Source organism: Cladosporium halotolerans (assembly GCF_011745625.1).
Source record: "Cladosporium halotolerans strain TM138-S3 chromosome Unknown Sca5, whole genome shotgun sequence".
Taxonomy (NCBI): domain Eukaryota; kingdom Fungi; phylum Ascomycota; class Dothideomycetes; order Cladosporiales; family Cladosporiaceae; genus Cladosporium; species Cladosporium halotolerans.
In genome coordinates, this window is record NW_027191456.1 from 564,608 (window position 1) to 587,133 (window position 22,526).

Below are 22,526 nucleotides of genomic sequence, written 5' to 3' on the forward strand. Positions count from 1 at the left end.
TCAGGAAGCAAACGATCTTTGGAGTCGGGGTATTGGATGCCCAGCACCAGCGATGGCGTTGTTTATGAACGATGAACGAAACTTACTGAAAACCAAACCAGAAAAAGTTCTTGCTTGCTACATGTGCATCTGCGAGCTTTGGCCGCATTGGGAATATGAAGGGTGTTTATAGCATAGCGCAGTACTCAATGCAACGGAGACATGCTCTATCGCCAATGATTATACAATCACTCTCTTGCTATGCCATGGTGAAATGCCGTTTATCCTGCCTTGATAGCGCAGCAATGTTCAATATTCGATGAAATGCATCTAGTCACGTGAAAGCTTCGTTTCCACGGGACTTGCCGCGCTCCACCTTCCTCACGCTATACTGTAACGACAAGGCAGACACTTGACCTCTAACAACCTCTGACGAAGGTTGCCACCATATTTCTGAAGGAATTCTCTGGGTCGGCACACACAATCATGGCGCAGAACCCCATCGCCAGCCGCCTGCAAACACACCTGGCAGACCTCCAGGCGAATCCCACAACCGTCGCTATCGACTCCCGCCTCTTCGAAGAAGCCGACCTCGTCCTGCCAGAACAACTAAGCAAACCCGAGACCTTCGACTTCGTCCAACAACTTTCGTCCCTCCTCCAAACAATCCAGCAAAACCCTGCGCCCGCAGTAAACCTCCTCATCCGCCTTCTCGGCCCATTCGCATTCTCCGACGTCCTCGCTTTCGACCCGCCCGTCGACTTCGCCACCGGCCTAGATGTCGGCTTCGACGCGCCCGAAGGCGTCATGCTGCCTTTCAACCGCCTGATGCTCGCGCTGCTGGACAAAGCGAGCGTCAGCGCCGGCGACGCCGCGAGCGTGGCGGCGAAGCCGGAGGTCGTGCTCGCGCTCGTCAGGCTGTGGCTCTGCTCGCCTGACACGGGCGTCGCAACGCACGCATCGAAGGTGCTGCTCGATCTGCTGAGAGTCGATCGCGAGTTGTTCGACGATCTGGACCAGCATGTACCGACGGGCGGGCAGGGGTTGGTTTGGAAGCGGGTTTTTGGGGATCGAAATGTTTACGGGACGCTGTTTGAGGCGTGTGGGTTGAAAGCGAAGGCGTTGAAGCTGAGCAAGAAACAGAGGACGTTGGCGCAGGCTAGGCTGCTGGAGTGGTTGCCTGCGGTGGCGAGTATGAGTTGGTCTGCGGTGGCGAAGAGCCATCATGCGGATGTGGAGGAGTCGTTTGGGCTTGCTTCTGGGGCTGGCTTGTTGGAATTTGCTGCGCTGCATATGGTGGACTACGTCGACGACGTGCTGATGTACCGGTGTCTGATCGATTTCTTTGCCGAGCTTCTGGACGTGATGCTTGAGAAGGAGACTCCAACGCCGACTGTCGAAGCCTCTCCAGCACTGGACTACCTCACAGCAAAGGGCCTTCACGAGCGGACGACGAATATCTATCTGCATTCGGGCGAAGACTCGGATATCATGGGGTCCATGTTCCTCTACGGGCCCTCTGCGAACTACATCGCCACCTACGCTTCGCTTTACCCCAAGCACTTCCAAGCGTCTTCAATGCCAAAGCAAGTCAACGATCGACTGATGAACGCACTGACGCTGTCATCGTCAAGATGGGCTCATGCAGAATCTCCGAAACATGACCTTCACCTACTTGCAAGTCTTCCTCGGATCTCAGTGCTACCAAGTGCTGAGGGCCAGGCCGCTTGGGCTACCAGTCCGCTGTCACTTATCCCGTCGAAAGCCAGCAATCCAGATGCACTGTACACTCTCGCAACAATATTCCATGGCCCTTCGAAGAAAATCATTACATTCCCTCCAACGTCGCCTTTACCCGACGAGCTTAGCGCACAGGAAGAATTGGAAGCTGCAGCAGCACGTGCACTTTACATGAATTACCTCGCCAACAACCCGAACTTCTGGAACGACATCACAACCCACGCTGACACTGTCGCGCTTAAAGACCTTGCACTTGCAGCAATCAACTGCCTTCATTCAGTCATCACGGCCAATTGGTCCCCCAAACCATCTCTCACTATGCCGTCTGCAATCATCGCAACACCGGCATCCGGCCATCTCGCGATTCTCAGTCCCCCAGCGCTCGAGTATACTTTACCGTACCTCATCAAGCCCCCTCAGACGTTCGCAAATCTGGTCGGTGGCCGCGGAGACGCAGAGAGTTCTGCGTATAAGATCGCCGCCGCGAAATGGGACGCTCTCAAGGCCCTTCACGGCGCCCTAATCACACAAGTCGAGCAGGCTCCTGGCCAAGGCTTCGAAGATATCCTTGCCACTCTGAGCAAGCGATTGGCGGAAGGTCCGCTGAGCAGGGAAGGCGAGATTGGCGGACGGATCGATACGATCCAACTCTAAGAACCTCTAAAATACCAGTGAAAATAATTCGGCCCATCCGGCTAAAAATTCGCATCAAACTCGCTTCTCATCCCCCTCCACAATCCTCACCTTCCCGAACCCCCTCCGCTGATGCACCAACCGTCCCTTAACCCAAACCGCGACCGTATTCCGATCATCCCCCGTATAAACCCACTTCGCCACCTTGTCCTCCCAACTCTCCCCTCCAAAAACCTCAACCAACCCCTCCTCCTCATCTCCCAACTCCCCATCCTCCCCAACGCCCCCAAGCCTAACCAACTGCGCATCCCACTCCATCCCGACCTCAAACCCACCAACCCTCCCCTCCAACCCCACAACCCTCGCCCCGCCCCTCGTCGCAAGCCACAGCCCCTCCTCAACCGCCAGCTTCGCGGTCTCATCCCCTTCCATCGCCACATGCCGACTGCACAACACCGCCTCCCTCGCCTCCGCCAGCACGCTCGCCGTGTAGCCCCCGCTCACATCCGTGCCCAAGCCCACATCAATCCCCTCGTCCAGCAGCTGCCTCGTCCTCAGCCGGCCGGACGTCAGCGCCGCGTTGCTGGCCGGGCAGTGCGAGACCTTCGCGCCCCGGGCTTTGATCAGCGCGCGCTCTTCGGCCGACAGGTGGATCGCGTGCGCGAGGATGCTGCGGGGCGTCAGCAGGCCGTGCGCGTCGTAGACGGCCGCGTAGGAGGCGTGCGAGGGGAAGAGCTCGCGCACGAGCGCGATCTCGGACGCGTTCTCGGAGATGTGCGTTTGCGTGGGGAGGTTCTCTTGCTGCGCGAGGGCGCCGAGGGCGGAGAGGGTTTCGGCGGTGCAGGAGGGGGCGAAGCGGGGCGTTATGATGGGGGTGATGAGGGAGGAGGTGGGGTCGAGGGCGCGGATGTGCGCGATGCAGGATTTCGTTGCGGCGAGGGAGGCGGAGGGGGTTTCGTCGCGGTAGGTGGGGGGGCTGAGGCGGTCCATGCAGACGCGGCCGACGAGGGCGCGCTGGCCGCGGGCGGCGCAGATGTCGGCGAGGAGGTTGGTGGCGGGCACGTGGGTGGTGGCGTAGTAGGCGGCGGTGGTGGTGCCGTGGGAGAGGGTGCGGGCGACGACGCGCGAGTAGACGCGGCGGGCGACGGAGAGGTCGGCGAAGGAGGACTCGAGCGGGAAGGTGTAGGTGTCGAGCCAGTCCATGAGGGTGGATTTGCCGAAGACGCCGGCGTTGGGGTATTGGGAGGCGTGGATGTGGGTGTCTAGAGATTGTTAGTCTTGGTTGCTTTCAAGAGGATTTTTTGATATCGTTGGTCTCACCAATGAATCCGGGAAAGAAGAACTCGTTCTCGCCCAGATAGATCCATCTCGCCTCCTGCCATTCCTTCTCCAATCCAGCAGGCTGCTTACGGGTCACCCAAGCGATCTTACCATTCTCATCGACACCAATAGCCCCGTGCAGACAGATATCCAACTCGCTAAGAGACTTGCATTGAATCACGGGACCAACGAAAACCGTCTTTCTCAGAGCCATCCTCGGAGGAGCAGGCGTCGAGGCGTTGTTTAGATTTTCGGAAAGAGTCATTTGAACGAAAATGGTTAAAGGAGTCAACAGAAAATATAAAGCGGCATCAAAAATCGAAGGGCAGGGGTGAGAATATGTATAAACATTGCGTTCGGGGCGTGTAGTAATGTTGATAGGTGACGATAGCGGGCGATTGGCTGGAGGTGGGTCTGGACGTCTGGCTTGGAGTGTGGAGTGAAAGGCCTGGCGGCGAGCTCCGACGGCGAGCACCACCACAGCAGCATTCGTCGGCCTCGGCCTATGTGCTGCCTGAAGGCGCGGCAAACTCATTGTTGTGGCCCTTAAGATGTCAAGACATTACGTATCGCAAGTTTTGTCGTCTTGTTGGTGAAGTCTTACAGAGTAGATCATCACGCGGTCAACGTCCGCTCTGTGATTCGTTACACAAACCCTTCTCGAACACATACAAGTCGAAACACAGCAATGGCTTCAATGTTGACATTAAAAACGTAAGTTTATTTCGTCCGAGACCTCTTTATCTAATAAAAGGTATCCATCCCTTTTGTAGCCATGAATTAACTCCATCATGCAATAATGCCCCTAAATCAAGCATCTTTCAAAAAATCTACTGCTTGATCTCGTACTTGCGCCTGAACATCTCGTCGACCTTGGTGAGGTAGTAGGTACCAGGGAGGAGAGTGTCGGTCGCACCCTTGGGCTCATAGTTGCCCTTGAGGTGAGCCTGCTCGCGCAGGTTGCACATCTCGTCGTAAACTTCGGGCGCGACGGTGCGGCGAGAGTCGAGGCGGGAGTGGAGATCGACCTTGGAAGCGATCTCGTCGGTGGCGCCGCGGACGCGCAGGGAGAACATGGAAGCAGCAAGACCGGAGCCGTAGGAGAAGATGCCGACGCGCTTGCCCTGGAGGTCGGCGGAGGAGACGTTGGCGAGGAGGGAAACGAGCGAGCCGTAGACGCTGCCACAGTACATGTTGCCGCACATGGTGGGGACCTGGATAGAGGGCTGGACGCGGGCGGCGAAGCGCTTCTTGGCGAGAGCCATGAAGGTCTTCTCGACGGTCTTGTCGGTGATGGTCTGCTCGTAGGTGAGGTTCTTGATGTCGGCGGGGACCTCGGCGAAGATGGGGTTCTCGGGGTTGGCGAGGTAGTCGTTGTACAAGAGGCGGGCGTAGCTCTTGGAGACGAGCTTGCAAGTCGGGGCGTGGAAGCACATGTAATCGAACTTGTCCATGGGGGCCTCCTTCTCGGCGTGCACACCGTTTCCGTTGGCGTGGCCGTTCAGCTTGCTCTTGAGGGTCTCCTCGCGGGCGTTGTAGGCCTTGTAGCAGGCGTCGACGGCCTCAGTGTAGCACTGCAGGGAGAACTGGCCATCAACGATGGGATACTCGCTGGTCAGGTCGGCCTTGTAGAAGTCGTAGGCGTGCTTGACGTAGCTGCCGCGGAGACCAGGCTCGAAAGCCAGGGGAGCGTCGGGGCCGACGAGCATGGCAACGCAACCAGCACCGCCAGTGGGTCTGGCGGCACCCTTCTTGTAGAGGGCAATGTCACCGGCGACAACAATGGCGTTGCGGCCGTCCCAGGCGGAAGACTCGACCCAGTTGATGGCGTTGAAAAGAGCGTTGGTGCCACCGTAGCAAGCATTGACGGTGTCCACGCCCTCGACGTTGGTGTTGCCCGAGGGCTCGAAAAGCTGCATCAACACACTCTTGCATGACTTGGACTTGTCGAGGAGGGTCTCGGTGCCGACCTCGAGTCTGCCGATGGATTTGGGGTCGATGTTGTATTTCTTGAGGAGGGAGGAGACGGTGGTGAGGGCGATGGAGTAGATGTCTGCGTGTTTGCGTTAGTTGGCGCTGAATATTGGGCGCAGAATTGTTGGAATGCTCGTTGCACTCACCTTCTCTGTCGTCGCAGAAGCTCATCTTGGTCTGGCCGAGGCCAATGGTGTACTTGCCCTGGCTGACGCCGTCGAACTTCTCGAGCTCTGCTTGGTCGACGCACTGCAGGTGTCCCGTCAGCCACCCAGATTGCTGGATGCCAAAATCGCCGGCTGCATCAAACCTACCTGGCTGGGGACGTAAAGCTCAATGGCCTTGACGCCGACATTCTGGGGCCTCTCAGACATGATCTGCGGTGGTTGTGAGTGTGTGCGGGTGATGGGTGGTGAGGGGTGCGTGGTCGCGTGCAGGCGATTTTTCTCGAGCGAATGCGGTGTGCGAGGGGGAGGGGATTCAAACAATGGGCGGAGGTGGGGTTGGTATGGGAGAGAAGGCGCGAGGTTTCGCCGTGGGTCGCGGAGGAGAAGATGAGAGGAGGGGATCGGATTGTTGGAGGAGGAGGAGGAGAAAGACACTACGGGAACAACAGGAGAGGATATACACACAGCGCGAGGAGGTGCCGCTAACTCTCTGCCTCCGTCCTGGCAAATGAAGCTGGCGCCGCCGGGGGCGATTTCGAAAATGGTTCGATTCGCTGCGCGGCGGGTTGGCCTGCGCTAGAGATGGACCCTGACGCCTGAGGCCGGCATCTGCAGGTACTCTGGCAACTTGCGCCACGTTGACACCGCCTGTCGCGCCGCGCTTGCACCCGCCCGACTTTCTCAACCTCAACCGCCCACGATGGGTGCTAAGGGAGTTTGTTGTCCGCCGCAGCTTCGCCTCGCCACACCTTGTTGTCGCCATCTCTGCGATCGTCTCGGAAATTAATGTTCCGCCGTCTATTCTTCATATCAGGTCCCCGCTCTGTCGACGTCTCTCGTCTCTCTGCAAGCCCTAGGCGGCTATCACAGCCCGCGGACGGTAGATCCGTCACCGATAGCGGAGTGGGTATCTGTCGACAGGTTTCCCTTGGAGCTTGCAAGATTTTTATCTGATCGTACCATCGCCTTGATTCTGAACTGAAGTCCTTGCGGCTGGCAGGGCTGCATCTCGCGCCGACGTCAGCCAAGTGGCGCGTCTTCATCGTGGCATGATAAACGGCCAAAGATAGGCCGCTTCATGCATGTTGCCTACTGGAGATAGCTGGAGCCATCGACAAAGGGGTGAACGTCCAGCCACATAGTGCAATCGAAAGACATTGCCTCGATCCTCAATAGCTACGCTCGTACGACAAATCGTGTCATTTCATTTCGTCTCGTCTTATCGCACCAAATCGATCACCGACCCTCACAACATCCTCTTTCACTCCTCAATTTTACTTCGTCCACTTCTCACACCAGATCAATCAATCAATCAATCAATCACACCCTCTCCTTCTCCCACCTCTCATACATCAAATCGTACAGCCTCAGATCCTCCATCGCATCCTCCGCCGACGTCTTTATCTCCTTCCCGTTCCTCAAACACTCATACAGCTCCTTCAGCTCCGCCGTATACGCATCCTCATAGCTCCCCAGTACCTCCCTCGTCTCCATCTCCCCTTCCGCATTCACCTCCTGCACCGTAACCTTGATCGGCAACCCCTTCACATAAGGGCTGTCATACTTAATCATCACCCGCTTCCTCTCCCCATAAACCGCGAAATGCGCATCAAACTCCGGCACGCCGTCAATCCCACTCTCGTACGTCACACTAAACGGCTCCTTACCCCCCTTCCGATTCCTGTAATTAAAAATCGCACTGTAAAACGGCTCGTTCGCACTCACGCCCCCAACACTCTCGGGGAAGCCCAGCACCTCCCGCATGAGCGAGATATCATGCGACCCCAGACTGCCCAAGAACCTCGCAAACCGCCTCCTCTCATCCGTCACCTCCCGCCCCTCGAACGCCTCCCCCAGTAACTTCCCCAACCTCTCCTCCCCCTCCGCCCCCACCTCCACCGGCACATCCCCCAATCCCTTGACAGGGAAAGTCCCACTCTCAGCAACAAACTTGCCGTTCGGCCCACTAAAGTCCCTCACGCGCGCATACAAGATCCTATCAATGCCCCCCACCTCCCGCAGGAAAGTCTGCGTGAACGACCGCGCGTACCGCCGCATGTAGCCCACGAAGACGCGCGCGCCGTTCGGCGCCCCGCGCTCGGCGGCCAGGATGCGCTGCGCGGAGGGCAGGGAGAGCGTGAGGGGTTTCTCGAGCAGGACGGATTTGCCGGCGCGCAGGGCGGCGATGGTCGTGGGTTCGTGGGCGGCGTCGGAGGTGAGGTTGAGGATTAGGTCGGTTTGGGGCGAGGCGATGACGGTGCTGGGCGAGGTGGTGTGCGTTGGGATGTGGAATTTGGTGGCGACGTGGTGGGCGGTCTGGTGGGGGGGTTTGTTAGTTTGGGGTTTGGAACGTTTTGGGTTCAGGTTAAGATCCTTACTTTCTCGGAGATGTCGCAGATGGCGGTTACGGTGTAGAGGTGGGAGAGCAGGGCGAGGGTGGGGAGGTGGATTACTTGGGCGACTTCGCCGGCGCCGAGGACGCCGACTCGCAGGCGGGTGTCGGCCATGTTGGGCTAGTTGATATGTGTTAGAGGAAATGGGAATCCGGGTCGGGTAAGCTGGTGTTTTTTATGGTATTGTGTTGGAGGTTATATGAGTTGAGGTTGAAACAAACAGTTTGGATGGTTAAGTGGACCCGGGTTGACGTAGCTACCTACCATTTTCATGCCCTGAAGATCGGGTTCCTCGCGGTGGGACATGATACGATCGTCAGGTACAGTACTTGTGTGATCTATAATTTGAGTCCTAATGGTATTCTCCAGAGCTCTCAGAGACGGAATGTCGCCTTGCTCCTTGAGGTACACTTTACACAACCAGATCGTACCCCTCCATGCCCCTCCAAGTCGGCTCAACGTTGCCAAGATGTAACGAGATTCTGCCTTGGACGCTTCTCTTGTCAAACTTGACAGGGCACAAAGATGCATTCAAAGTCGAGATTATACTTATGAACGGAATAAAAGCGCAGAGATCGTGTCGATTTGCATACCGGAGAATCCGTTCCGAAGTCTTCCCGGTGCTCTGCCCGGTCACCGAAAGTTCAACACCGAATTGTCAAAAACTGTACGGCAAATGCAGATTATTGGATTAGGTGGTCGTCAAATGTGGATATCATTCAAGGGCGGCGCCTCTTGTCTTGTCTAAGCTTGAAGATGGTATTCCCTTGCGCAAAACGCCGTGTTGCCGTCGCATGCTTCCAGGCAATATTTCATGCCCTTCAGCACGCTCGTAGCCATGCCTCTCTTCCCGTTGCATCGCTTATTTCTTGCCGCTCTTCTTGATGCCCTGGCTGCCAGTGTTCAGAGGGCCCTTGCCGCCGGCCTTCTTGGCCATCTCCTCGCGAGCCTTCTTCTCTGTGGGTGTTCGGTCAGTACGATGTTGGGCAGAGCGCGTCTTCAGGATCGCGTCGCACCAGCCTGCATCTTGGCCTTGTAGGCCTTGTCCTCGTCGTCCTCCTCGACGACCTTCTTCTTCGGCTTCTTGTTGTGAATCGGGTTGGTACCCGCTGTGCTTGGTTAGTATGCAAGGACGGTGCCAGTATTGCGGCATGCTTCACGTACAGCCCATTCCGGAAGGCATCTTGGCTGGTATGTGCCGAAGGAGGTAGGTGTGTTGGTGGATGGGTGACTGGACTGAACTGCGGACTGCTGAAGCGATCGCAACAAACGCCGCCCACTGCGCTTCCAGCCTGTGCCCCTCCTCACTTTTCTGCCCGCGGGCGGCGTGCACGTGACGCAAGCTCTGGACTCGCAGAAGTGGCGCAGGGCTCGCAGGGACTCGACGCCGGTGGCTCGGGCGGTGGCGCGATCCGATGGCCGACAGGACAAGCTCGATCGCGACTTTGCCATCGCTCCAGCGCATTCTGCATCCAGCACCCGCCGACACCTGACATCACCCGCCTGGATCGCCGCGGCCTCGAGCCCTCCGCCGCCTGCCTCGCCCAATGCGAAAAACGACCTCACGCGCAATGAACCACGGCCTCAAGGTCCCCTGATCCCTCCCACGCAAACGAGCCAGCGAGGCACACACACCGACGACCGCCCGCCCAGCAGCGCCGCGCCGCGAGACGAAGGGCAATCGACCGATTCCGCGCGCCTCCATCTCCGATCGCCGAAAAAAACATCCCATCCAGCCCAGCCCTCGAAAGCGACCGCCGCCGTGATGCCCGACATGCACCGGCCCTCCAACATCCACCACCTCCCTCCCTCCCACCCCGCCGCGCGACACCGGCCCAAGTCGCCCAACCGCGTGCTCGCAGAGCAGGAGGCGCAATGGCTCTTCACCGACGCCGAGCTGGCCAACACGCCCAGCATCCAGGACGGCATGACGCAGGCTGAGGAGAAGGACCTGCGCGCGAAGGGCGTCAACTTCATCGTGCAGGTCGGCATACTGCTCAAGCTGCCGCAGCTGACGCTCAGCACGGCAGCCATCTTCTTCCAGCGCTTCCTCATGCGCGCGAGCCTGAAGTCCGCCCGCGACGGCATCCCCAAACTGCACCACTACCAGAGCGCCGCGACCGCGCTGTTCCTGGCCACGAAAGTCGAAGAGTCCTGCCGCAAGATGAAGGAGATCGTGCTCGCCTGCTGCCGCGTCGCGCAGAAGAACCCCAACCTCATCATCGACGAGCAGAGCAAAGACTTCTGGCGCTGGCGCGACTGCATCCTGTACAACGAGGACGTGCTGCTGGAGACCCTCTGCTTCGACCTGACCGTCGAGTCCCCGCACCGCCAGCTCTTCGACATGCTCAAGGGCTACGGCATGGAGCACAACAAGCGGCTGCGCAACGCCGCCTGGGCCTTCGTGACGGACAGCGTCAACACGCAGCTCTGCCTGCTCTGCAACAGCCGCACGATCGCCGTCGCCGCCTTCTACAACGCCTGCAAGTACTCCGACGTGCAGCTGCCGGACGACGCGAAAGGCCGGCCGTGGTGGGAGGCGATGCACGTGCGGCTGTCGGACGTGCGCAAGACGGTCGAGTACATGAGCGCGCACTTCGACGCGATGAACCAGGGCTCCGGCGGCGCGAGCTCCATGGCCGGCGGCTCCGGCTCCGGCGCGGCGGCCAGCGACGGCGCCCGCAGCATCTACGTAGGTCTCTCCACGCCCAACGAGACCCAGGATGGGTGGGACGTCACGCGGCTGAGAGATGATCGGCAGGACATGTCGCCTTTCCCGGCCTCGCAAGGGCTGCAGCGAGAGAGCGAACGGCGGTTATCGAACGCGAGCTCGGTCGGCACGAAACGCGATCGAGAAGATCCTGCGAGCAACGGTGCTGCGACGAATGGAACGACGAATGGAGACGTACCGCTCGCGAAGCGCCCGAAGACGGATAATGGCGTTCCGGCGAGCGAGAGTGGGAAGCAGGACATGCTGCACCAGGAAGAGTTGCTACGCGTGAAAGCCGGCAACGAGCACAGTGCGGCAGATGCGAAAGCCGCCGACGAGCCTGGCGAGGTCAGCGAGGAGGGAGAGGTCGAGGAGTGAGAGAGCTGGGCGAAGTGCCTGTCTGCGCTCGGCTGAAGACCGGGTTGTAGACGGCGCCAGGCCGACCAAAGCTGCTCCTCCATGACCGGGAGAGACCACTATCTCAAACATCCGGACGACGACGAGCGAACAGAAACGCTCACCAGTCCGCCTGTACCAGAACAACAAGGAGGACGAGATATACCATGCATTCGAAACGCCGGGGTTAGGGAACGGGGAAGGCCCCAGATTTCCTCCAGAACGAGATTTACCGTTTCCCGATCATCGAATAGATCTCACGGCGCACGGCGCACGAGAGGAGGACGAAGTGGCGGATGCAGAGCTCGGAAGACCTACGTTTGAATGCTTGCTTGACTGATTGATTGATTGATGCAAATGAATGGAGCAAGATACCCGCGGCAGGCAAAATTGAGGTCGATTTACAATTTGCTTTTCTTGATTGATTGTGATGCGATACGTAAGAGTGTTCGTATGGAGAAGCAATTTTTCGTGTCGTTTGCAAAACGCCGATGATAGTCACCCGTCGGGCTGAGTGTTTGTGACAAGGTATCTTTCACCTTGTTTTCTTCTCCCGCCAATAAGACAAATAATGATAAGCTCGTAGGCGTTGTTGTGGGGTCGGCTCACTTCACTTCGCTCCAACGAATACGTGGAAACGGTTTCTCGAATCGGTGGACTAAAACAGTCAAATTCTCTGTCAATCGCCTTGTCTTCTCGGAAACGAAACGATGCCCTTTCCCTTGAGCCAAATGCCGTCACGACGGACCTACAAACGACACGAAACGACAGTCGAAAAAAGACGCGAATGAAACCCCAAACCCCGTCCATCCCTCCGCCGCATCCACCCCAGTCAGTCAAAAAGTGCCTTGCGGTCGCAACCGTACGCCCGAACACCTTTCCTTCGTGAAAACCAAACCAAACCAAAACCGCGTCGAAACTCTATCCTCTACCAAAAAACAATCAAACCTACGCAGCAAAAACCCTCCTCCCCCTAACCCACGTCTCCCTCACCCCCGCCGCCAACAACTCCCTCGCATCCCACCGCATCCTCACAACGACAAAATCCCCCCTCAACCCCCTCGCCAACTTCCCGACCCTCCCCTCCGCAAAACAGCTCCGCGCGCTCCCCAGACTCGCCCCCGCGACCGCCTCCGCAAGGCTCAGCGCGAAGTGCTCGTTCGCCGTGGCGCCGCTGTGCGGCTCGCGCAGGCTGCGCCGCGTCGTGGCCACGTACATGTTGCGCAGCGTGCGGTAGGGGGCGGTCGGGGCGTCGGAGCCGAGCGCGAGGTTGGCGCCCGCGTCGGCGAACTCGCGGTACGCGAAGGCGCGCTTGTAGCGGTCTGGGCCTAGGAGGGTGGGCCAGGCTTTGAGGAGCACGGGGTCGGTGTGCGCGGGCTGGATGGAGGCCGTGATGCCTGCGGCGGCGAGGCGGGCGGCGTCGCCGGGCTGGGTGAGCTCGAGGTGCTCGATGCGGTGGCGGGAGGTGGGGCGGGCGTGCAGGGTGAGGGTTGTGAGGGCGAGGTCGACGGCGGCGTCGCCGATGGCGTGCAGGGCGCATTGGAGGCCGGCGCGGTCGGCGTGGGAGATGACGGGGGCGAGGGAGAGGGGTGTCCAGGCGAGGGGCGCGGAGGGGGGGCCGGTGGTGTAGGGTTCGAGGAGGGCGGCGGTGCAGGAGTCGACGACGCCGTCGAGCATGAGTTTGATGCCGGCGATGCGGAGGTCGGGGGAGGTGGTGGCGTTGTATTGGGTGTGGAGGGCGATGGCTTTGTCGACTTGCGCGAGGTCGGCGGCGGGCGAGTCGGTGGGTTTGATGAACCAGTGGGCGGCGATGTGGACGGGGAGGCTGCCGCCTTCTTCGGCGCGGAGGGTGAGCAGCGCGTCCCAGGAGATGTCGTCCATGGCCATGTCGATGAAGCCGGTGCAGCCGGCCGCGTTCATGGCGGCGATGGCGCCGCGGATGGCCTCGACGCGGTCGCGCGGGGAGGCGACTTTGGCCAGGTGAGGCCAGACGAGGAAGACGCAGGCGGCTTCGCTGAAGAGGCCGGACGGGTTGCCGTTGGCGTCGCGGTAGATCTTGCCGCCGACGGGGTCGGGCATGGACTGCACGTTCATCTCCGCCATGGCGGGAGTGTTGCACCAGCTCGAGTGGAGGTCTCGAGAGTCAATGAAGATTGGCCGGGGATCCAAGTCGTCGAGCATGTCAGCCGTCGCTTTGCCGTCAGTCATATACTCCATCCAGCCAGCGCAGATGATCCGCGGCAAGTCCGGATTGGCGTTGGCGTACGTCCTGATGGCAGACCTCACATCCTCGAGCGTCTTACAATGCTCCAGATCCAATTTCTTCAGTGTCTGACCCAGCAGGAGAATATGCGTGTGGCCGTCAATGAAGCCGGGCAGGACGTGGTCGCCGTTCAAGTCGCGCACGTCTGCGCCTTTCGCGGCGGCCAGTTGCGCCGCATGCTGCGTGTCGTCTCCGACGTACGAGATGATACCGTCCTCGACGAGCATGCATTGCGCGAACTTGGCCGTCTTGCGCGCCGAGTCGTCGGTGGTGAAAAAGCGGCCATTGGTGAACAGCGTGGCCGACGCCATGTTGAGAAGCAAGGAAAGACAGTGGCACGTGGAGACGAAAACCAAAAAAAAAAAAGTTGGAGGAATGCGACGGAAACACTCGGCACTTAGAGACAAGGAAACGGCGATGCAAGTGAAATGATAAACGAGTCGATTCAAGTCGGGCGCGCGCTCCACGATCCAAGAGAGTCACAGAGTCTCAGCTCCGGGGGTGAAGCCTGCGCAGGCGTCTGATGAGATGTTCCTTCGCGGAGTCGGTTGGGTATACAGAGATATGACAATGAGCGCATACCGCCCTAAGGCGGCAAGGCCCACGGGGCGCGGCTGTGGACGGCGCGACTACGGGTCGGCGGTCGCTTGGGCAAGGGCATGGGCATGGTCTGGTCGGGCGGTGAGAGAGTTGGGTTTGGAAAGGGGCCGAAACTAAAGGGAAATAATGCGCTGTGGAAGCTTCGACGTTGGAGATTATTCGAGGGCGGCGGGCGGCGAGGGACAAGGAAGCTCGAGCCGGCAAAGCCCGGATGCCCTGAGAGGCCAAGGTGGCGGCGGCCAGCGGCGCGCGGCTCTGCTTTGGCTTTGCGGTGCGTTGCGGGTTGCGGGTTGCGTTGCGTTGCGTTTCGGTGCCGACTTCCAAGGTTGTTAGGGGCCAGACCGCGTTTGGCGGAGGGGCCGGGTGGAGTGAGGTCCGCCGGCGAGCAGGTGGGCGAGGCAGCGAGTCGGCTGGACATTCCTGGCGCTTATCTATCGCACGCTGCGGTGCCAATGCCCGGAGCGCATGCCATTGCATACACACACCCATACGTAGCACTGCTATATGTACACACCGTTACTGACACATGCATGTACTGCCGCTAGCGCTGCCCGGGGGGGATCTTCAGCGGTGAATTGGCGCAGCGCGGTGACGTATCGCCTGCGTATCGCCTGCGCATCGCCTGCGTCTCGTCTCGTCTCGTCTCGTCTCGTCTCGTCTCTTCTCGTCTGTCTGCGTCCCTCCCTCGGCCTCCGAAACACGGCGTGGCGTGGCGTGGCCTGGTAGGATCAAGGGATGTCGGCACCCCCGCGCCACGCTCACGCGAGCGAACCCGGGGCAGCTTCCACCCCCAAACACGTGGCACAGAAGCGGCTGATGAAAGCCTAATAGTAAGAAGGCCTGCTGATGAAACCCGACCCGCGACACGCCTTCGGACGCTCTCGCTCGTGCGCACAGAATCCGCGACTCACGGGCCCGCAATCACGCTTGGGTGTTATTGATTGCCGTAGGGCTGGCGAGGCGAAACGCCGCTGGTGCTGCCTGACATGCAATCTACGTGAAATGAAGCCCGGCAGGCGCTCTCGTATCCGGGTAATGTCACATGTGGAGATTCGACGTGTTTCACTCACGTCAACCTTGTGCCTGAATCGGCAGGAATCAAAGAGGATCAGGCTTCGCGTTCGCATCCACTACCGAAGTGCCCCAATCGCCCAATCGGAAAAAGTAAAAATTCGCATCGCTAAAATCCCTCGACGCAAGTCGCTACACGTACTGGCTCGCCGCGCACGTGAACGGGTCCCCGACCGCGCCCTGCGCGTACGAGTCCACGATGCTCTGGATGCTCGCGTACGTGCCGCAGCCCAGAAACACCAGCCCGATCGCAATGACCACGGCATTCAGAACGGAATACGCGACGTTCTTCCAGCTCGCCCTCCAGCTCCCCTCCTTCAGCAGCGTGAACCAGAAAATGGCCGGGAAGTAGATGGTGAAGCCGCTGATGAACAGCGACGCGATGACGCCGAGCAGCGAGCTGAAGAACGGGATCGCCTCGCCGACCACCCAGGAGATGATGGTTATGACGGCCAGCACGGCGAGCCAAACGGCCCAGCCGCGCGCGTCGCGGATCAGCCGGATGTCGGACTTCGCGAAGGCGCGGCCCATAATGTATTTCCCCAGCACGGTGCTGTTGATCGAGCCCGAGATGAAAATGACCGGCAGGGCGACGCCGAACGCGACTCTCGAGACGACGTCGCTCGTCGAGAGCAGCGCGGGGCTGGCGACGTCGTCGCCGACGAACGCGTAGATCAGCGCGCCCGTGAGCACGTAGATGAAGATCTCGATGACGCCGATCGCGCAGGTGGACTTGACGTAGTCGGAGGGCGTGTGCATCTCGTCCATGAAGCTGAACTGCACCATGCCGAAGGTGTAGGCGAAGAGGATGTTGGAGACGGCGAGGAAGGCGTCGGAGAAGGCGACGTCGGGCGCGGGCCAGAGGCGCCAGGGCACGGCGCTGAGGCCGCCGGGCGCGTTGCTCGCCTGGATGCCGGTCGCGATGATGGTGATCCCGATAGCCAGGAGGATGGACGCGAAGTCGATGTAGCCCAGAATGGCGAAGTCGGCGAACGTCGGCGGCAGCGCGAGCAGGAACAGCAGAACCGCGGCGACCACTCCCCACACGATCGCGCACAGCTCCGTCTCGTTGGTGATCTTGATGAACGCGATCGTGCCCGTCAGAACGTGCGAGCCGATCAGCAGAATCAGCATCGTGACGAACATCCCCACCGCCAAATGATACCCGATCCTCCCCCAGATCAGCCCCAGCGCCTCCGCGTAGTCCCTGATGTGCGGGTACTTCAGCTTGACCAGCCCGATGATATAGCTCGTGTACATCGCTAGCAAGCCGATGAAGACCGTGATGAGGATGCCCGGGACCATGCCGAGGGTGGCGAAGACGGCGGGCAGGCTGAGCGAGCCGAGCGCGATGGCCTCGACGATCAGGCAGATGGTCAGCCGCTTCCAGCCCAGCTTGTGGAACTTCTGCTCGCCCTCCTGGATCGTGTCCTGGTCCTGCGACGAGGCGCCGTCGTGGGCGCCTTTACGCTTCTCGAGGTCCGCGTCCATGGTCGCTGTGGCGTTTTCTGGCCCTGGATCCGGCGAAGGGTGGGAAATTTTCACAAGGCCTGCTGGGGTGGACGTTGTCGCGGCGCTGACGGTGTTTCAAGGGAAAGGCCAGCCAGAGCGATGTCAAGCCATCGAGCGAATCAAATGGTTGGTGGTATAGAAACGGGGACACGCGACAGCAGCAGCGGCAAGGGACGTGGTCGCATTTTCTAAAACCGCGTAGGGGCCGCACATCGGCGGCGGTACCTCGCGCCCCCAAAACCCCCGAAAGCACCGCACCGCAGCACCGCACGGCGTTCAAGAGACGGCTCCATCCTAGCCGCGCCCTCCGGCGCGAAAGAACCACGCCTCGCAGCGCGCTTTGGTCATCGCAACGCGGCAAGAGAGGTTTGGCTTATGTAAATGCAAGCGTCCATTGGGTGCTTGGTTCGCTTTTTCTGTGGAGACAGGGCGTCGGCTATTGCGACCCATGGGGTAGATCCACGAGCATGCGTGCGAGAGGGCGGAGAGAGCGCGTGTGCCCCGATGTGACCTCGCAAACCTGCATGTTCGTGGAGAAAGTGTGGAGGCCTGAGTGTTGTAGTGTGTGCGTCTGTCTTGGGTTGATGTAACGTCTGTTCTGTATGCATGTGCGGCTCGCCGCGGCTGTGGCTTCACAAGCGGTGCTAAGCTTTTCCCTTTCCGGTCTCGCGTAGACTGCCTATAACGGGTCGTCTGCATGGGAATGCGTGAGCTGGCTGTGAGCGATTGAGGGGAACATCTCATTTAGGAAAGAGTCTCAAAGTATCCGTAATACGCTGCCCAGACAATATTGCCTGCCGCTTCATCCGATTGACGGAGATGGGTGAATCAGAGCAGGATGAGTCTCGGGTTTGAGGAAGACGATCCAATCCGACGCCTCTTTTTGAAGGGTGGATAATACGCACGCTCACAAGACACCAAACAGCCCCAAAATCGAAGACGAAGAAAAAAAGAGAAGATATCATACACTGCCTAAGGTAACTCCCTTGGCCCTCCTTCACCCCATGCCATCCCGTTTCCAACCCCAAAACCCACCGTTCCCTCTCACCAGCTCGCGAACGAAGCCCATCAATCGTTGAAACCCCCCACCAACGCGACGAAAGCTTCCAAAGCAAAACCGCCGTGCACGAAAAAAAATGCCCAGGAACACAATCTAAGAGGGAAACCCCCCATGAAATAGAAAAAAAAAAAATTGCGAAAAGAGATAAAGGACAAAAGCGGGATATGAGATGAGCATGCATAGTCGTCGTGGTCTTGCTAGCATCTAGAGTCGAAATCCACAGGGAAAAAAAAAAAGGAGAAAAACAGAGATGATCGTCCCTTTTGATGCATCGGAATGGCTTCATTTTCCTCCCCATGCCCGTTTTTCCTTTCATGCTTTCCTTCCGGAGACACGTCTCTCGTCCGTAGTGCTTCGGCCAATCTCGCAAGCTCGGCGCCGATTTTTTGGGGTTTTCATGGTGTGATGCCTTGAATGTGATGCTGCGAGCGTCCAAGGTAGCGATGCATGCTTGCGTACTCGCTTGCTTTGTTGTGTGTTGGCAGCAGCAGGGAGAGCGTTCTAGTGCGAGGGTGGCGCTCGCGAATAAGAAGTGTGATGTTGATACCGTCTGGCCTTAAGCGGGACGTGGTAGCACTCCGGCGGCGAAGTCAACGCCGTGCAAGTCTGCGAGAATCTCGCGGCTTGAGAAGTCGTGGCAGTGGTGTTGCTTGAGCCATCGATCAAGGCCACGCAGTGTTTGCCCGACCAGCCGCTCAGGAGCCCAAAAGCAGCACCCCCAAAAGCCAACCCTCCCCATTCGCCCGTCCCATCAATACTCCCTTTAGAAATACCTCCCGAGCCGTGACGTGATCTGATCCGATTCCTCATCATCATCACACATTACTCCCCATCCACCCGCCCGCCCCACCATGCCCCCCACCACCACCACCGCCCGTCCACCCCTCCTCCAGCGTTCTATCCTCCAACGCCCTGATAAAATTCCTGTTCGGATCCTGCCTCGCGGCTCTGCTCTGCCTCCTCCGTCCGCCCACGTTGCCAATCGCCTCCTGCCCCTCCTGCGGCGGCGGGTAGTACGCCGGGGAAGGCTGCAGGCGGATGGGGGCGTTGGGGTCCAAGTGGGAGACGACGCGCTGCAGGGCGGGCGGGATGCCGTTGACGTTGCCGTTGGCGTCCATGGTGCTGGCGCGCTGGCGGCCGGCGCGGGTGGTCGCCTGCGCGTAGAGGTTTTGCTGCGGGGCCTGGGAGTGCTGCGGGTAGGGTTGCATTGAGGCCGCGGCGGCGGCGGCGGGAGGGGGTTGCTGGATCATGGGGACTTGCTGGCCGTAGGCGGAGGGCGGGTTGGAGGGGTAGGGGGGTGGGGCGCCTTGGTGGGAGGGCGTGTAGACGTTGCCAGCGTACATGGGGGGCGCTTGGGGTTGCTGGGCGACGTGGGGGGGGTTGGGGTAGCCGGGGCTCATGCTGTGCATTCCGGCTGCGTAGGCGGCGGTGGCGGCGTGCTGGGCTTGTTGGGCTTGTTGGGCTTGCTGCTGGGCTTGTGCCTGGGCCCGTTGCTTCGACAAAGCTTCTGCTTGTTGTTGCTGTTGCACGCCTGGTGCTGGTGACCGCGAGGAGGTTTTCAGGTTCATCTGTGGGTGGAAAGGTCCAGTGTACTTTTGCTGAGTGATGAAGGGGTGTGTACGCGCTTGCTGCGGTGACCAACGCTCGAGAGGGTTGATGTTGAGCAAGCCGTTAACGAAGTCGATGAAGGCCTCGCGGTTGGCCATTTCTGATTACTGTTAGCAATGGGCCCGAACAACTTGTCCTCAAGACTTCTTACCTCGCTCAACCTCGTTCTGCTTCATTCCCTTCCTGGGCATCGGATAATTCCTGATGATGTCGGGTAATCTCGTCGCACTGAAGTACTTCTTGCTGGGCTGCTCCTTTGTGCCGTGCTCTCTAGAATACTGCTCCATAGACTTGAGCCTGTAATTCCTTCGGCCAAACTCATCGTGCACTTTCTCAAAGAACTCGCCAGACTGCTTGCCAACTTCCAGCATCCAGGTGGGAGGCAGACCGAGCATTTCGGTGATGCGTGAGACCTGGTTGTACTCAGAGCTTCCGGGGAAGAGAGGCAGTCCAAGGAATAGTTCCACAACGATGCAGCCGAGAGACCACATGTCAATAGCTGCCGAGTAAGGAAGGCCAAGGAGGACTTCCGGTGATCGATAAAACCGAGACTGGATGTAAGTGTACACTGTCTGTCGCTCGTCGCATGCGGAACCAAAGTCGATGATCTTGATGATTGGGCTTTCGAGGCTGTTCACACTGTCAGCATCTAGATGTCGTCGATGTCATCCAAGCGAAGAGAAAGTTCAGGAGACTTACTTTTTCAGCAAAATATTCTCCGGTTTCAAATCGCAATGTATCAGCTTCGCCTTGTTCAGCAAGCACAGCCCATTCAGCAGCTGCTGCGCAAAGACACGCACGAGCGTGGTGCTCAGTCCCCTAAACTGATTCTGCTTGATCAACTCGTACAAGTTGACCGACAGCAGCTCAAACACCAGGCACAGGTGCTGCTTGTGGATGAAAGTGTCCTTGAGGCGGAGGATGTGGTGGTCGTCGTTCTTGTCCATCCTGCCATTGAGCAGGTCGAGCACGGACACCTCCATCATGCTCTGGTTGAAGTACGCGGTCTTGTTCTTCACCACCTTGACGGCCACCACCTCTTGCGTCTTCAGATTTTGACATTTCACGACCTGGCCGAAGGTGCCTTGGCCCAGCACGTCGAGGATGAGGTATCTGTTTTTGTGGTTCGTCTCTTCCGACCCGAGGATGTCGTTGACGTACAGAATGTAGTCGCTGTCCTCGTTGTCGTATCCATCGTTCTTTACACCCTTGCTCGGTTTCGTGAGAACTCTTCGAGGGTTCCTGGATGATTCATACTGGAAGGCGGGGTTGCAAATACGGTACGTCGCGGGCAGATGGGTGGTGAGTGCCTGCAATGGACTGATGAAACCTCCCTCTGGGTTCGCTCTTCGGAAAGGCGGTTGTGAGTTGATTCGGGGCTCGAGTTCTGCGATGTTGTTGCACTTCCTCATCTGCGGCACCGTCGATCCTCTTCCACCAGGCGAAGGCTGATGGTGCGGGTGGCCCTGGTTACCTGGAGATCCTGCATCGCGTCCGAAGACAGCATTGAGCTGTTGTGTGGCAGATTGGGGGAAGTATCCTGTCGGTGACAGTGTGGGCTGCAACGGAGGAAGCTGCGACGAGTGCGCGCGTGCGGACGACGGAGGGGAGGCGTAGTAGCGCTGCGACGAGGTTGGCGACGCGTACTGGCTCTGCCTGATGGGCGACTGCCGCGCAGACTGCTGGGGAGTGTATGAACTGTACTGGGTGTTGCTCGAGAGCGGCGGCTGAGAGCCGGGCTGATAGGGCGAGGTCGGCGAGGTGTTCATTGGCGAGTAGCGCGCGGCAGCTCTGGAGGTCGCGTCGTCGGCGTGGGCGGGCAGGTACTGCGAGTTCCTGTTGGAGCTGGCGGCGGGACGGTTGTACTTTTGCTTGTTGTACGGGTCGGCGTCCTCCATTGGCATGTCGCCGTCCAAATCGCCGTTGTGGGCGTAGGCCATGGTGGTGTCGCGCGGCGTGTGGGTGCCGCTGCCCGCCGGGGTGGACAGGCTCAGGTTGGCGGTGCGACTGGCAATGGAGGGCGGTGCGTAGGCGTCGTACTTGGCCGAGACAGACGCGCCGTCGGCGGCAGGGTGGGAGGGTGCTGGGGGCGCAGCGGAGGCGGAGGAGGGTTGGTCGCGGTGTGGGGTCTGGCGCGAGCTGAGCGAGGACGGCTGGTCGGAAGGGTGACTCGGCGTCGACGTCGACCAGGGCGGGTCGCGGTCCATGGGGGCCAGCGGGACAGCGCGGCGCGGCGGGAGAGGGCGGTGGACGCGCGCTGGGCTGGGACGCTGGCGGAGGCAGGCGCCGGGCGGGAGATGCGAGGCGGGCGGCGTGCTGTGAGGGCGGCCGGTGGTGGATGGGTGGATGGGCGGATGGATGTGCGTGGAGCTGGCCCGGGCGCAGCTCAGTCGTGCCCGACGTCAAAGACGGCGGCGTGCGTGCGTGCGTGCGTGCGTGCACTGCTCAGCGACACGCCACGCGAGACGCTGCCGTTGCGCTGCAGCAGTCGGGAGGCGGCGGTTTGAGGAATGTCGTCTGGTGGGAGTAGCGCATTCGCCGCGCGACAGCCGCCTGCCTGTGGTGCGGTGACTGGCGCCGTCGAGCTCGCCTGCTGCTGCTGCTGCCGCCCTGCTCTCCCACTGCCGCCGCTTGCTGGCTGGGCTGGACTAGCCGATTCGGCCGGGTCACGGCGCCGCCACTACTCGCAATCACACAGTGCCTGGTTGATACAGCAGACGTGCGGCTCGAGGCACAAGGCGTGGAACGTGGTAGAGGTCGAGAGAGACGCAGCAGCGACGATGAGACAAGATCACAGCATGTATATCACATCTACGCATTGGCCGCAGTGCTGTGGCCGGGCATGACACACTCGGAACGTGCTGATGCAGAGTGGGCGAGGCGTGGCAACCCAACGCCGCCCAGGGTGTTTCATGCTAACGCTGCACTGCGAGGATCGATGGTTTGCTGTTGGCTCCACGTGGAAGCCATCCTCCAGCTACGCGCGTGTCGATCCTCAGGCATACGGCGGTTTACTGGATCAACTCGACGACATGGTCTGCTCGTGGCGGCATCCTCCGTTTTCTGAATGGCGATTGGCCCGTAAGTAGAATGACAGTCA

The 22,526-nt window shown here is 59.6% G+C and overlaps 9 protein-coding genes across 9 annotated transcripts; 2 read left to right on the forward strand and 7 right to left on the reverse strand.

Moving 5' to 3' along the window:
* Nucleotides 1–465: 465 nt before the first annotated feature.
* WHR41_02104 (uncharacterized protein) lies at nt 466–2,373 on the forward strand (the record flags this gene model as incomplete). The annotated part of the gene is made up of 1 exon (XM_069370710.1): nt 466–2,373. The coding sequence occupies one exon, from the start codon at nt 466–468 to the stop codon at nt 2,371–2,373; it is 1,908 nt and encodes a 635-aa protein (XP_069232198.1).
* On the reverse strand, nt 2,342–4,018 carry WHR41_02105 (uncharacterized protein). Its single transcript, XM_069370711.1, has 2 exons — nt 3,673–4,018; nt 2,342–3,614 (listed from the first exon to the last, which is right to left on the reverse strand). Exons 1-2 carry the CDS (start codon nt 3,935–3,937, stop codon nt 2,428–2,430), a joined length of 1,452 nt encoding a protein of 483 aa, XP_069232197.1. The 5' UTR covers nt 3,938–4,018; the 3' UTR covers nt 2,342–2,427.
* Nucleotides 4,019–4,370: 352 nt separating this feature from the next.
* On the reverse strand, nt 4,371–6,460 carry ERG13 (Hydroxymethylglutaryl-CoA synthase). Its single transcript, XM_069370712.1, has 3 exons — nt 5,961–6,460; nt 5,793–5,895; nt 4,371–5,725 (listed from the first exon to the last, which is right to left on the reverse strand). Exons 1-3 carry the CDS (start codon nt 6,018–6,020, stop codon nt 4,503–4,505), a joined length of 1,386 nt encoding a protein of 461 aa, XP_069232200.1. The 5' UTR covers nt 6,021–6,460; the 3' UTR covers nt 4,371–4,502.
* A 673-nt stretch (nt 6,461–7,133) lies between these two features.
* On the reverse strand, nt 7,134–8,711 carry WHR41_02107 (uncharacterized protein; the record flags this gene model as incomplete). Its single annotated transcript, XM_069370713.1, has 3 exons — nt 8,471–8,711; nt 8,192–8,326; nt 7,134–8,129 (listed from the first exon to the last, which is right to left on the reverse strand). Exons 1-3 carry the CDS (start codon nt 8,510–8,512, stop codon nt 7,134–7,136), a joined length of 1,173 nt encoding a protein of 390 aa, XP_069232199.1. The 5' UTR covers nt 8,513–8,711.
* A 357-nt stretch (nt 8,712–9,068) lies between these two features.
* WHR41_02108 (uncharacterized protein) lies at nt 9,069–9,389 on the reverse strand (the record flags this gene model as incomplete). Its single annotated transcript, XM_069370714.1, has 3 exons — nt 9,069–9,163; nt 9,223–9,315; nt 9,371–9,389. The coding sequence occupies 3 exons, from the start codon at nt 9,387–9,389 to the stop codon at nt 9,069–9,071; spliced, it is 207 nt and encodes a 68-aa protein (XP_069232206.1).
* Nucleotides 9,390–9,971: 582 nt separating this feature from the next.
* WHR41_02109 (uncharacterized protein) lies at nt 9,972–11,294 on the forward strand (the record flags this gene model as incomplete). Its single annotated transcript, XM_069370715.1, has 1 exon — nt 9,972–11,294. The coding sequence occupies one exon, from the start codon at nt 9,972–9,974 to the stop codon at nt 11,292–11,294; it is 1,323 nt and encodes a 440-aa protein (XP_069232205.1).
* Nucleotides 11,295–12,260: 966 nt separating this feature from the next.
* WHR41_02110 (uncharacterized protein) lies at nt 12,261–13,886 on the reverse strand (the record flags this gene model as incomplete). Its single annotated transcript, XM_069370716.1, has 1 exon — nt 12,261–13,886. The coding sequence occupies one exon, from the start codon at nt 13,884–13,886 to the stop codon at nt 12,261–12,263; it is 1,626 nt and encodes a 541-aa protein (XP_069232449.1).
* A 1,492-nt stretch (nt 13,887–15,378) lies between these two features.
* Nucleotides 15,379–16,737, reverse strand: WHR41_02111 (uncharacterized protein; the record flags this gene model as incomplete). The annotated part of the gene is made up of 1 exon (XM_069370717.1): nt 15,379–16,737. One exon carries the CDS (start codon nt 16,735–16,737, stop codon nt 15,379–15,381), a length of 1,359 nt encoding a protein of 452 aa, XP_069232450.1.
* A 1,896-nt stretch (nt 16,738–18,633) lies between these two features.
* Nucleotides 18,634–21,633, reverse strand: WHR41_02112 (uncharacterized protein; the record flags this gene model as incomplete). Its single annotated transcript, XM_069370718.1, has 3 exons — nt 18,634–19,526; nt 19,578–20,056; nt 20,126–21,633. The coding sequence occupies 3 exons, from the start codon at nt 21,631–21,633 to the stop codon at nt 18,634–18,636; spliced, it is 2,880 nt and encodes a 959-aa protein (XP_069232447.1).
* Between the last annotated feature and the right edge of the window lie 893 nt (nt 21,634–22,526).